Source organism: Vipera ursinii, assembly GCF_947247035.1.
Source record: "Vipera ursinii genome assembly, chromosome: 2".
In the NCBI taxonomy this organism is placed as follows: Eukaryota; Metazoa; Chordata; class Lepidosauria; order Squamata; family Viperidae; genus Vipera; species Vipera ursinii.
This window is the reverse complement of record NC_139513.1, coordinates 26890198-26904587: the sequence shown is the minus strand read 5'-3', so window position 1 is coordinate 26904587 and position 14390 is coordinate 26890198. Positions and strand designations below refer to the sequence as shown.

The window sequence follows — 14390 nt, the reverse complement described above, 5'->3', positions numbered from 1 at the left end:
TTTAACCATCAGTCTTTACGCCTATGTGTGGTAGTGTCACAGCAACCCAGACCTTATTATTATTAGGATTTATGCATTCTTAATATTTAGTTTACATATTGTTGTGTGAAGGTAATTGTACTTAAAGCGCCCTGGTGGCCCAGTGGTTAGAAGGTAGTATTGCAGTATTGCTTACTGCCAGTTGCCAGCACTTCGGCAGTTCAATTCTCACTGGCTCAAGGTTGACTCAGCCTTCCATCCTTCTGAGGTGAGTAAAATGAGGACCCAGATTCTTGGGGGCAATATGCTAACTCTATAAACCGCTTAGACAGGGCTGTAAAGCACTGTGAAGCGGTATATAAGTCTAAGTACTGTTGCTATTAATATTTTCTCAATATTAAGAAGCAATACACAAATGTGTTATCTTAGGGCTGATGCTGCTAGGTGGATAGGAAGAAGCTGAGCCTCCGGCTGGAGAAAAATTAGGGGAATGTTCTTTTCCAACAATTTTTAGTTATCAAATGAGTTACCATGTTGAAAAATGCAAAGGAGAGTTCTGAATTTCAGAATGATTTTGCCCATAAATTACTTCTTTGGTGCACGGTATAGTAGGCGGTTGCTGCCGATTCCAGATATTTATGTCTTGTTCTCAGTTGCATGGAGCTCAGAGTTTTCATGTCAAAAAGTATCTAATTCGCTCTTAAATGTTCTCAGAGTGACTTAGATCAGGCAACAGTAACTTTTTCAGCTGCTATTGTGCTGTATTGGTAGATTAAAAATAATAAAATTGAAAATAGTCTACCCTTACAAGATGTCAGCGTTTCATAAAACATTTTAATTAGTTTTCAGGATGCAAATTACTTCAGAGTCGTCCTGGTGACTAACATGTGCTCTGTTGATGTTGCTTGGATTAGATGTCATTATTAAGCGCAAAAGGTAAATATTAATCAAGGGATAGAGCAAGAGCAATAAAACACAGTTTATTTTTCCTAGGCTTTTAATTATTAAATTTCAACCAGTGATATACAGCAGAAGCTTCACCTAATGTTCCTCATTTTTTTGCCTCTTTTTATCATTTCTGGACCACAGGCGTTAGCAAGCTTGTAAGTTTTGCAGTTCTCACAAGTTGAAAATAAGTAGATGTATTCAAACACCTGGCTCCTCTCCCTGGCAGCAAGCTCTTTTTCATTATTATTCTGTGGGGAGGGTCTGTGTGATTTGAAAGTTTGCCTTCTGCTGACATGAAAATTTTCTCTCCCTGTTTTGTAAGGGAGAAACATGGCTAATTTGCAAACCACTTGGTTGCCGTATGGACTTTGGACACAGGCTGCTGGCAGGGCCAGAGGTTTATCTGCCTTTGCAAAAGCTTTCCTCTGCAAAAACAATTGGAATCTTTGGCTTCGAGTCGGTGAGAAAGCTTTTAAAGTGAGAAAGACAGTACCTGGATCTTTTCCATAACCACTGCCCATATCTGTATCTTATCCCAGCCACCAAGTTCTACCTTTTTACTTCTGAAGTTCTGCTACAAGAAGGAATATTAAGTTGTGTTCAGAAGTGGACAAGAAGCAGCAAGTTATGTATTGTCTTAAACAGTGGTGGGATTCAGCTGGTTCGCACCACTTCGGCAGAATCGGTAGCTGATTTTTTGTTGCCCAGACCCAGAATGGACTTCCAGAAGTGGCATCCACACAGAGAACCGGTTGTTCACCTAGCTGAATCCCACCACTGGTCTTAGGCCTGATGCAACCAAGAAAGTGGACAAGCGCACTTTCATTTTGCTCATTAATGATGATAACCCGTACTGGGAGAGCTTTGGAGGATCATAGCTATTTACCTGACAATAACATGAAGAATTGCAACACATCTGCAGATTCTTCTCCACACCCAGGTATCCACTATAAAAAGTACAACCTAGAATTTATTTTGATAAAAAAGTCACCTATTCCAGTTGTACGTGCAGATGGTCTTCAGTTACACTAGACTTGAGAGAATAAAGAGGAACTGAAATTTATTCTTGCATATAGTGTTTGCAACATCTGGAAAAAAATTATATCACTTATATGCAACTTTGGTTAGGCTGAAGATCTAAAATACTTGATCTTAAGAGTCCCATAGACATTCTTGGATAAACGAAGAAGTGGGGGAGCCAAAATACAGTTCCAAAATTTCGTTGGGTTATGCAAGTATATGTGGTAATATTATTTTTAAAGTACCCTTATATTCCATATATACCAATGTAGAAGCCCAATTGCAGATAGGTCAGCCCTTGAATTTTTAACTCAAACACCATAAAATATATGGCATGCAGATAAGCCAATTATGAAAAATAAGATGTACAAAAATTTTAGGGGCCAGCTTATCTGCAGTATGGCTTATACGTGAACATGTACAGTAATGTGACAACTGCTGTCCAGAAAGTGGCTTAAATTATGAATTAGAATGGATATAATGTCTATAAATGTATTGGCTTAATGTTGGAATCCAGTAACATCCAGAAGACCACAGCTTGCATAAATCTGGGTGTTTGAGGAAGCAGTTCTGCTAGTTGTAAGAGTAGTTCTGTAAAGAATGGTGGACATCTAAAAGTTACTAGTGTTCTAAGGCAGTGTTTCTCAACCTTAGCAAGTTTAAAATGTGTGCACTTCAACTCCCAGAATTCTGGGTGTCGAAGTCCACACATCTTAAAACTTGCTAAGGTTGAGAATCATTGTTCTAAGGCAGGGGTGGGCAACCTTGGCGCTTTTATGACTCGTGGACTTCAACTCCTCAGGAATTCTGGGATTTGAAATCCACGAGTTATAAAAGAGCCAAGGTTGCCTACCCCTGTTCTAAGGAAATTTCTATATGTAGAATATAGACAGCTCTATCTCACACACACTGTAGTAAGAACTGCTAATGGAGAAAACATTACTAATGCTTGCTTCAGTTTCTGTTACTTTCTATAAATGATTATCCCGTTTTCTTCTTTTTGATAGCACTGAAAAAGGTTTTGACTTGTTGGTTTTAAATATTAAAACTGTTCTCCAAGGATTCGACTGGTAGATTACAAAAGTAAAATTTATTGTTTTACAAAGAATTTACAAACCACGCTGTTACAAGACCTAAATGTAAGTATGTTAAAAGTAAAATAAGATATACTTGACTACCTAAAATACATACTTTATGGACTGTAATAAAATTTATAAATATATAAATTTTTGGACTGGATTCTTTCCTATTTTAAGAAAAAAATATGCATACCTATAAAAATTTGAAAGACTGAAATTTAGCAGAGTTGGGAGAGAGAGGAATTTCCCACTGCATGACACAAGTTCCTTTTATGTATGCTGCCTGGGCTAGTAGGAAATATATAGAATATATTTATATGGAAATAGTATGCTAGAATATGTGGGAACTTCAAGCTCATTTATTTAAGAAGCAGTCTTGTGCCAAAGTAAATTAGTCCATCTGATTTAGTAATTTCTTACCCTGGATCTTAAGCTGATGAGAGATACAGTCCTACAGTGCTTGGAAGCCTAAGCTTAGGAATCACCAAAGCCAAGATTAAACATTGTGGCTGTTAATCTCTCACCAAGATCACAAGCAGAAGACTAAACAAGTCTCATCTAAGGGCATTTTGTAGACTGAATGGGTTCTGGAACTTTTTAAATACAAAATACAAAACTTAAATACAAAACTTTTTAAATACAAAATGTGTACGCCATTATGATCAGTTGGTTTCCTTCAGTCAAGAGATGAATTTGATGTCTGAGAAAGGCCTTGGGAGACCCAGTACAAATACAGTTACAGCCATAGTCCAAGAGTAGGTTATAGCCTTATCTCCAAGTCATCATGTTCTCCATGCAAAAGCAATAAAAGGTATATTCTTAAGCCTTCAGTGGGCTGAATATGCTTAAGTAAAGATTATGAATTACTCCAAACAAACCAAAGGGGGGGGGACTCAAATTCCATCTTAGTATGTATGCATTACATAAACTGAATTTAACCATACTTTGTTTAATTGTTTGGTGAAGACATCAGTCAAAAGGTCCTATTAATCAAATTCTAAATAGGAAATGTGACCCCCAAAACTAATCAATCAAATAAATCCACCGGCAAAAATTAAAATTAGCTACTGGCTTAAAAGAAAGCAAATTTACAATTATTTTTCTTCCATGCTCAAATGTCCAATTGAAACAGGAATAACAATTTTTGACATTTACTACAATTTTGATGATGACTAAATACAATGAAGACAAAGCAATTATAGAAGCAGAAAAAGTCCCCAAAGTAATGAGTCTGAATTGCTGTTAAGGGCATTGATCTCTGGACAAGATGCTGAGATAGCTCTGAAGTATTTAGAAAGGCAAGTGAGACTGGGAAGAACCATTTTAGATTGTTCTAGTAAAGTTAGAATAATTTTGAAGGGGAAACACAAACAGATGGAGGAAAGATCAAGGAAAAGAATATGCTGAGGCACAGGAACATACAGTTTCATGGACAGCATGGAGATTCACTATTGATTAGAGTTTTCTAGATAAGAATAAACCTCAGATTATGCCTCAAAATATGGAAAGTAACAGGAAGAACAGAAGTTAGGAAATTAGGCACTGTCAGATACTGTTGTACTCCAATCTCATTCCCAGCCAATACGATGAATTATGGAAAGTTGGTAATTATAGTCCAGCCAGTTTTTTTCTCTCTAGTGGAGCATTTCCATTTGTGGGAGCATATCCTAAACCAGGGGTCTTTCAAACTTGGCCCTTTTATGACCAGGCACGCTGGCTAAGGAATTCTGGGGGTTGAAGTCCACAAGTCATAAAAGGGCCAAGTTTGAAAGACCCCTGTCCTAAACTGAAACTATGGGACACCTGGCAAAAAGCATGATTATTTATAATGAAGTGGTTATTGAAACATTTCTAGCATACCCCAAAATCTGTGAGTCATCTCACGTCTCAATGTCTTTCTCAGGCAGGCATGTCAGATGCGTCATGCCAAAACCGCGCCCACCCCATTGCTGGCAATGGGGGGAAAGTCGCGATAGGTCACGTGACATCACATGACGTCGGGAGTTTGACGTGCCTGATGGCACGCCAATTGCTTTCGTTGTCACCTGAGTACAAGCTGAAGCCATCCAAACCAGTTCCCAACTTTCCATCCTACCTTATAATACCCAGGTAATATGCTGCTGTGGCTAAATGGTATCTCCTTCCAGGATCAGTAGGTTGTATAATGTTACAAATGCATCCACTGTACTTGGCTACAACACATTAAAGCAGCCACATCTTTTCCCAGTATTCTGGAAACAGGTATGTCTGCTTTCCTAAGTCACAGACAAGTGCTGCGGGCATGCCTCCACATACTACATAACATCTTTTCGGCATCACCACAGAAGCATCTCACAGCCTTGCCAATCAGAAGTAACCAAATTGAAGCAGGTTGTGCTCTTGAGGATAGTTAAGGCAGGCACAGGGACACTGACAGCCATCTTTCCACCTTTAAGTACTGTAGATGATTTTTCAGGACATATACTACTAATGTCATCCCTTTAAAGCAGTGTTTCTCAACCTTGCTGGCTTGAAGATGTGCGGGCTTCAACTCTCAGAATTCCACAGCCAGCATGGAATTCTGGGAGTTGAAGTTCACACATCTTCAAGCCAGCAAGGTTGAGAAACACTAAAGTCTGAGTTAATGACCCCATCTAAGGACATTAGAGTATTCTCAGAGGCTTCCCCTATTCTTCCCCATTATACAACACTTTTTTATGACAAAAAGTGTTTGTTTCCAATTCTTCTCTGCAGGTGTCCATTGTCTTAGTATCAGATTGTTACAGAGGAGTCAAATGGCTGGAATATGTTTGTGTGTAGCAGATTTGAAGGAAGTAAGACAGAAGCTGAATACTGAGTACAGTAGAAAAACTCAGGTTTCTGCGGAAGGGGGTGAGTAAGAGGAAAAGCAGGGCTGTGGAAAAAATATTTAGAAAGATGCATTTTGGCAAGATGGTGGACAGAGCTGGCTGCCATGCACGCGGATATATAGGCACATATAGTCAGTGATTATGTTGGCACATAAGTTGGGTGGCACCAAAGAGTTATTGTGAAATGTGCACACTGTTGAGTAGGATGTTCAAAATAATTTTCTGTCTCCTCCTAAAAGAATGTTTAGAAGCACCAAAACCACCACCACTGCTATAAAACTGCATAAAGTATTCATTAAATAATGCTAAAAAACTGTTTTTTTAGGAGAACGAAGGATTTTTCTGAGTTGGTCCCTCTGTTGCAAGCACAGCCTGTAGACTGAATCTCGAATGTTGTTCTCCCCTCTTCTTTGCTTCAACGGCCCGGATGTTTTTTTGGTGTTGTTTTTTTTTTTTTTTGCTTTTGACAAATTCAGTCTTATTATTCCCATAATAATTTCGCACAGTTTTCAGTCATTTCCCTTCTTTTGTGTCAAGAAGGAACAGAGTCACACACAAAAAAAACCCCTCTTATTTTCCAGGACAAGTGAACGAGAACGTCAGAACATCCTCCAATCATAGGAAAGAAAAGCTCCTGAAGAGAGAGCCACAGCAGGAACTGAATTCCCCTTTCTGAATGACAGTTATTTTTTTCAGACTCTCAGCACCAACTCGAAAAAACCGTTAACCACTTTAAAACAAAAAAAAACATGGTTTTGGCCAAGCAAGGCGAATTTCCTAAGGGCAACTCACATGGAGCAAGTCCTCCCTGTTTATCAGAATGAAGACACAGAATCAGCCGCCCGGGCAGAATTAGTCAATGCAGATTCAGAATCTTTCCCCCCCACACGAGGCAAGACAGACATCTGGTTCTCAAAAGCTGGTACAACAAGTGGCAGCTGCTGATGATCCTAGGCACATGGGTGAAGAAAGGATGAATGGTTACTGGGTGGGGAGAAGGAAAAATTGCCCAGGGGGTGGAGGGTGGGGGGGTTGGATGACATCTTTGCAAGAGGCTGTAGTCGGAAATCGGTTTGGGCCATTCTCTGGATAGGTCGGGGTGGGTGGGTGGGAGGAAACCATCATAATTCGACATGCAGGATTAATCAGGAAATCTTCTTAGGCAAGAGGAATGCTCTCCTATGAGCACTTGTGAATATTTTTCACAATATACCTGAGCCGGGCAAGTGGTGACTGCTTTGCGGTAGAAGAATTTGGGAGTTGCAGGAAGTAAAGGCCCAACTCTGGAACAGCAACACAGCCTTTGCAAATTTGCCACAGCCTTTCCATCTCTGCAGAAGAGGCATGGGAGCCTACAGGGAACAGCCAGGCCTGGAGAGGAACCAATAATACACCACATGGGCTTACCGGCGAGTACCTGGATAGCTCTAAACCAGGGGTAGGCAACCTTGGCTCTTTTATGACTCATGGACTTCAACTCCCAGAATTCCTGAGCCAGCATGGCTCAGCTTGGAAACCTCTCTTTTTCCCCTCAGCATGGCTGACTCAGGAATTATGGGAGTTGAAGTCCATGAGTCATAAAAGAGCCGAGGTTGCCTACCCCTGCTCTAAACAGTGAAATATTGTTTCAGTGCAGCCGCTCAGGCAAAGAAAAACACAAAAACTACAGAGCAGTTTCAGAAACTAGGGACATACCTGGGTCAACTGCAGTTTGCAACTGAAGAACGACGGTAGATAGTATTAAGGTATCTCCCTTCCCAAACTAATTATGGTTTAAGTCACACCTACTGGCAAACCATAGAGGCAAATTTCTAGAGAGCCTCCCCCCAGCCTCGTTTTGTCCAGCAATGGCTATTCCCAGGAATTCTGGGCGTCCTATTTCCACATAGTTGGAGGACACCAGTTTGGGGTTTGGGGTGGAACGTAGTCTGGATTCCCGGAAGGGAGGGGCTGCCTTCCAAAAAGGCAGCCAAGCTTAGTTTGGTTGGGAGAAAGGGAGTGAAGAAGGCTCCGCCCTGACACTTCTCAAGAGTATATATTCTGCACTGCAGATAGTTGCTTTAGTTTGGCAAGATTCTGTCTCTAGATGACGAACAATGAAGGAAACTACTTGGAAGTAATTCTACATATCTTTTCTTGGTTCAGGGAACTTGACAGGGATGCAATTCTAGGGGCTAAAAAGATAATTCTGGGAGAGGAAGGAAAAACATCATACATGAGCCCAAAAGGTCAAGGTTTCCCCAATCCAGTTGTGTTTGACTCTACGGGGCCTTGCTCATCTCCATTTCTTAGCCAAAGGAGCCAGTGTCGTCCGAGGACATTTCTATGCTCCTGTAGCCGGCATGGCTATACGCCGAGGCACACAGAACACTGTTACCTTCTCACTGAAGTTGTACCTATTTATCTACTCCCATTTGCATGTTTTCAAACTGCTAAATGGGCAGGATCTGGGGCAAATATGGCTGCTTGAGTCTCAAACCCAGGCTGACAGCTTTCCAGCTGACAAGCTAAGTGTCTTTAACCACTGAGCCATCTGCCCCCTTCACATGGGCCAAAGGGGCTTCCAAAAGACAAGGCGTGCCAGAACTACATACTAATCATGAACCACGGGTTCATCTTAAGGGGCAGCTCTTCCAAAACCAGGTTTAAAACATCTTGAGCATAATAAATGTTATGTGAACTCTAGAAAAAGGGAGCAATCTCTGATCTACACCCCAGTGCAGGGGTAGGCAACCTTGGCTCTTTTATGACTCGTAGACTTCAACTCCCAGAATTCCTGAGCACATAACATTTATTATGCTCAAGATGTTTTAAACCTGGTTTTGGAAGAGCTGCCTGTGCGCAGTGAGATAACTGTAAGAAGAGGCAGGGCGGGAGGCCTTTTCTGCTTCAGACAGCTGAAACTCAACTGTATTATTTCTATCCCTATGTCGCAGAAATGGTGCTGCATAAGGGCTTGAGAACACAAACCAGTGCAAGTCTGATCTCAGTCACGACATCCATAGAGATAGCAAATTTCTATAAAGAAGGGATAGTTCTTGCCAACAACAAAAGCTGCCATTTTAGCTCGGAGATTTCCCACAAAGAATCAGATATTTAGTTTACAGGATCCATTTACACGTTATATTGGGGTAACAAATGAATCCCACAACAAAATACAAGTAGCCTTCACTTACCGACCACCTATTCAGCGACCTTTCAAAGTTAAGACAGTGCTGAAAAAAAGAGACTTAGGACCGGTCCTCAAATTTGTGACTGTTGCAGTGTTCCCCCTGTCATTGTGATTGTGACACAGCTGTTTGGCAACCACAGCACACATGTAATACGATGTTCATACATTTCCCAAGTCATGTGATGGCTGTTTGTGACTTTCCCCCACCCCAGCTTCTGGCAAACAAAGTCAATGGGGAAACTGACAAGAAGTCACAAGTCACACATGACATTGCATTTAACAACTACAGGGGATCTGTTTAACAACCACGGCCAAAACTGACATCGTAAGTCTACATGGTCACATGACTCTTCACTTTACAATCCTGCTGCCCACAAAAGTTGCCAGTCCTTGTTGAGGTCTGTATATGAGTGACACCTCTAATTTACTCTCAGATCTTCTCCTTCCCTTCTCCCCCCCCAGTAACATTTAAGCCAATATTTTGGGGCTGTTCAGCATGCTTAGTTGTTCTTGGGTTGTTCTGGTTTTCTTTGAAGTTCTTGCCTCCAGCATTGTTCTGGTATTTGCAAAATTTTCCCTTCTCAATATCTTTTAAGCAGAGCCCTTTCAAAAGTCGCTGCTGAATTAAGTCTTACGAGATGCCAATGTGCCACTGTTAAATATGTGGGAACACTCATACTACTTGTATTTTAATAAGCCTGCAACCAGGACTTTGAATTTAATTCTGAAAGGTGCCTCTGAGGGCAATAAAACATGCTTGCTCTAAGAATTGCAGACAGCTGTTACATTTAGGTATCTACATATTTCAAAGCACCTTTTTGAATGAAATCTAAAGCACCACACTGATGAAATTCAATTTTTGTTTTGCCTTATGGAGCATGTCCACCAACATATCACTTAAAAGCCAAATATGGCTCTCATCATACCAGCACTCTCCTGCTTTTCAATTCATGTGAGCAGTCCCTTGGATGAATCGACAAAGTGGAATGTCGTTGGTTCCAGAGAGGCAAAGCATGTGATCATTCTATAGAGACATTTCCCTTTATATTTTTATAACAATTTCAAAAAAAACAAAAATTCTGTTTCAGGGTTAGAAGCAATGTGCTCTAATGTGTGAGAAGTTCTGGATAATAAAGGGGATTTTTAAAAGAATGGATTTGGGGGTGTGTGATGGAAACGGAGGATTTCAGTTGCTTTTTGCAATTTGGTTGAAGGGAGTCTGAAAATAAAGCTTTCAGCTGACCATTAAAACATGAAAATTATTCTAAAAGCTTAATACGGTCGTTTCTGCAAGTATAAAAAAAAGCTCTAGTCCTCAAAGAGCACAAATGTAAATGTGTCGATGCTTTTTTAAAAAATTAAACAAAGATAGAATTTGCTTCTTCGCTACCTTGTACCTTTTAGAAAGGGCTCTCTTCTCCATTTTTTGAGTCTAATCGGGCCAGTTTTAAGTACGTTTAATTTAAAAACTGGCATAGAAGTGTGATGATAACTATGCACGGCCCATAAACTGGAAAGCAATATTTTGATATGTCAACTGCAAGATCAATCTGAGTGATTTTAAAAAAAACAAAAAACCACTAACAAAATAAGGGCACTTAATCCCTACCATTTTTTCCTTACCGAAAACACCTGCAGTATAAAAAGTTTGTCAGCTCTTATTCTTCTGTTCTACCTCTCTGTCCGAAGCCCATTTCTACCCCTTTTATAGTACTCTTATTCAATCCAACAGAAAGCATCTGTTTACATGTCCTAGCATTACACTAGATTTTTTTTTTAAAAAACCCTCCAGAATGCCCGTTCCTACTGGCATAGTTCTTACCCATATTCCTCAGCAATCACCTTCCTTACATGCTAAACGGTACTGTGAGGCCAAGTCTGACTACAGAACAACCGTGCTGACTACTATAACCTGCTTGGCCTTGTCTATCTCAATTCACCATGCTGGCTACCTTTTTTTTTTTTTTTGGACAGTGAACAACTGATTTCTGATTTGCATTTGGCACTAGAAACATCCCTGCTTACATTTATATATATATATATATTATTTTACTTATGTCAGCATTTGTACTCTGCTTTTCTGTGCAGGCACGTCCCTCAGTTCCTCATCTAAGAAAACCTATGTGACCCTGTTTATTTCCCAGCGGCCAGGTAGTCTGGAGGCGGGGAATTAAGACTCTTTTATGACTTGTGGACTTCAACTCCCAGAATTCCCGAGCCAGCATAAAAGGGCCCCACCCCGGATGTGGTCCCTGGTTTTCTCATGTTTGTCTGACTCCTGCCTGAGCCTTATTTCTTCTCTTCGCACAGCTGCCAAAGACGGTCATCCTAACAGCTGTTCACTCACCCTGGCCTAGAGCTCGCCCTGCTATTACACATCTGGGCCAGATTTTCTGTAAAAATATTTTATTGGGAAGGAGGAGAGTTCAACTCCCAGCAACATGATTTCCTGTTTGGGTAGAAGTGCTGCTCGGGCCCTAGAGTTTGATTTTTGCCTACAGCAACCAACCTGAGGGGAGAACTGCTCTTGGGTGCCGGATAGCTTTTGCCTCCCCTCGACAGTCGCCTTCTGATCATAGCTGCTCTAATGGCACCGAATTCCACAGTGGAAACTAAAGCCACCCCCCTGGGGGACGAAGGCTTGGAGGGCAAGGGAAAGTTATGTACAAAGGAGTGCCCTAAGCATTGCAAACGGGCTTGCGCTTTGGGCCTCACCGGATAGGAGGAAGAAAGGGGAGCATGAGAAACAGGCAGCTCACCGGAGACAGTATGGATTTCCTGCAGATGTAGCCTCAGGCCCGGCTTCCTACCTACCATACTGGTGAGCTTGGCATGATTGACAGTAGACTCCTGGGGGTCAGCAGTCAATTCCTGAGAGTTCGATTTAGCACAGAGCTGAGCTGGCTGTGACACTTTACCTCCTGTTATGACCGTTGTCGTAGCCATACTGTGTGCCATCAGCACTCTTCGGTTACGGGGGTCTACTTTGAGCTTGCTGGGCAGCTTAAATTTCACCGAGCATGAAGGAGCGAACTTGCTAGGGGTGGGTTTCTCTTTAAGTTTGTTCTCCTTCCCAGGAGCTCCTGACTCTGCGGTCTTGTTGTTTGCTGCTGTCCAGCACGGGGTAGGTGCACGAGGAAGACTCTGGTTATTGCGCCGGTGAATCGATTTAGGAACTCTTTGCTGCTGTGGAGCACTGCAGCCAGTCTTGGTGTCAGTGGCTGGAGGGGGGCTTCTTTGGAGTGGAGGTTGAGGCTTCTTCACCATGGATCCTTCTACCAAAAGACTAATGCCAATGTACTGGGGAATCTCCACAGCAGCCTATTGTGAGAAGAAGAGGGATTGGTAGGGATTGGTCCAAAGGAATCTATCAACCTCTCTCCCGAGGGCAGGTAAGAGCAGGAGAAAATATCTCACTAACTGTGATGACCCAGGTGGTCAAGGCAAGGCAGGCCTCTATTGCTTTCAATAAAGGTTCCAACAAATGGCCTTCCAACGACCGGTAAGGCTCCACCCCACGCTACTCTAAAGGCAGCCACCCTCAGCGCCCCACACAACAGTCCCTGTATTACAAAGAAAGTCCACAGAGTAGCAGCACACTCATAGAGCAGGGTCCAGGGTCTCAAGTTCAGTCCACCTGGCTAAGCGAGTACACGAGGCAAACTGTAGTCCACCAGGCAAAGTCAAGGCCCAAGACAAAAGACAGTTTTCAAGGCAAAGGCCAATTACAAGACAAGGCAAAGGCAAAAGGCAGGAGTCAAAGCCAGGGCAGTGTAAGCCAAAACAAGCCATTGTTCCTGGCAAAGACTTAACTCCCCAGAGTTAAGTCAATCCATTCCAGATGACCCTTGTGAGGGGGGTTGGGGCGACCTCCTCCCGAGTAGTCTCGCAGCCCTTCTCTGAGCTTGCCTACACTCTGCTCTCTGTGCCCTTGGATCAGGTGGGGGAGGCAGCAGTTCCCCAACAGAGGGGCTCTGCTGCCTATCAGTATCACTGCCTGTCAGCAGCTGATCCTTCCCTGTGTCTGTGAAGGCAGGCAGTTCTTCCATCGGGGTCGACCACCTCCTTCAATGCCTGAGGGGCACTGAATTGTCCTCAGTCCCTGGCTTCTCCAAACATTCCAAGGGAGACGTGCCATTCCTGTCAGACGGTCCTGTTTCCAACTCCTCCTCCTCCTCCAAACCAGGGTCTGATGGGACCATGACACCAACTATTTAGTCTGCTGCAAATGATAGTAAAGAAATATAGCTGATCACCACACCACAAGTAAATAAGGTAGGGTGCAGCACTTCACTAATGTTATGTAGATACAGGTACTCCTTAACCTACAACCACATCCAGGACCGGAGTTTTGGTTGCTAAGCAACACAGTCATTGTGCCAGTCATCCCATAACTGACTCAATTTTATGACCATTTTTTTTAAACCACAGTTGTTAAGCAAATCATGCAATTGTTAAGTGAGTTACACAGTCATTAAGTAAATCCAACTTCCCTCATTGGCTTTGCCAGCTGGGAAGGTCCCATACTGTAATCAAATAACCCCGGGACACTGCAGCCATCCTAAATGCAAGTCAGCTGTCAAGCATCCAAATTGGAATCACGTGACAATGAGGGTAGTGCAATGGGTGTAATTTCAAAGACGGTTCATAAGTCACTTTTTTTCAGCACTGTTAAAATCTGGATGGGTAATTTTAAAAAATGGTCATACGTTGAGGACTACCTGTGCTCTGTAAAGCATGGGTACAGGAAGATTAACAATTGTGCAATGAACACCAGGATAGTTCCAGATAGATAATTCCAGAATTATTTCCTACAGATTCTTTTCAATTTCATATTCAGAAATTTTTTTTTGGTATGGTGGAAGGGGGTTGGTCTAAATTGTAAGCAAACAATATTAACTTTGGTATTTTGCATTTCAAAGGTTTATATATGAAGAAAAGGTACAGAATAGCAATTCCCTCTCCTCATCCATGCATTTCTAGATGTACGTCAGAGGATCCCTCAACCTTCAAGTCACAGTTCACCGGTATACATGAAGAAATGGAGAATTTAAACCTTCTGTTACATGAATAGGATGTTTACGGTTAGGATAGTGCTCGAGGTTTTATACAAAACGCACTGGTATTTTGTATTTCTGAACAATAAAAGAGAAATATTATGTGTCCTAATAATACACTTCAGTGAGTATGCAATTCAAGTCTAAACAAACAAAAATGTGTAAGTGATTGTGCAAAATAAGAATTTCATGCTGAATATTGCACCTTTAGAGAATGTGAATGGGGAGAGAAGAATGGCTAGATGGCTGAGACAAGCAAACAAATACCGTATTTTCCGGCGTATAA

General features: G+C 41.8%; 1 protein-coding gene and 1 long non-coding RNA gene across 2 annotated transcripts in view; one reads left to right on the top strand and one right to left on the bottom strand.

Moving 5' to 3' along the window:
* Window positions 1-14390, top strand: part of LOC310636369 — a 431277-nt gene that overhangs the window by 88907 nt on the left and 327980 nt on the right. The window lies entirely within an intron of this gene.
* The window catches only part of TTLL3 (tubulin tyrosine ligase like 3), a gene marked incomplete at its 3' end in the record, with an annotated part of 35315 nt that continues 27615 nt past the window's right edge, over window positions 6691-14390 (bottom strand). Inside the window, exons 13-15 of the mRNA XM_083351078.1 lie at window positions 11966-12368; window positions 7089-7246; window positions 6691-6825 (exon numbers count right to left, since the gene is read on the bottom strand). Coding sequence (XP_083207204.1) covers window positions 6691-6825; window positions 7089-7246; window positions 11966-12368 — 696 coding nt within the window. The remainder of the gene's footprint in view (window positions 6826-7088; window positions 7247-11965; window positions 12369-14390) is intronic.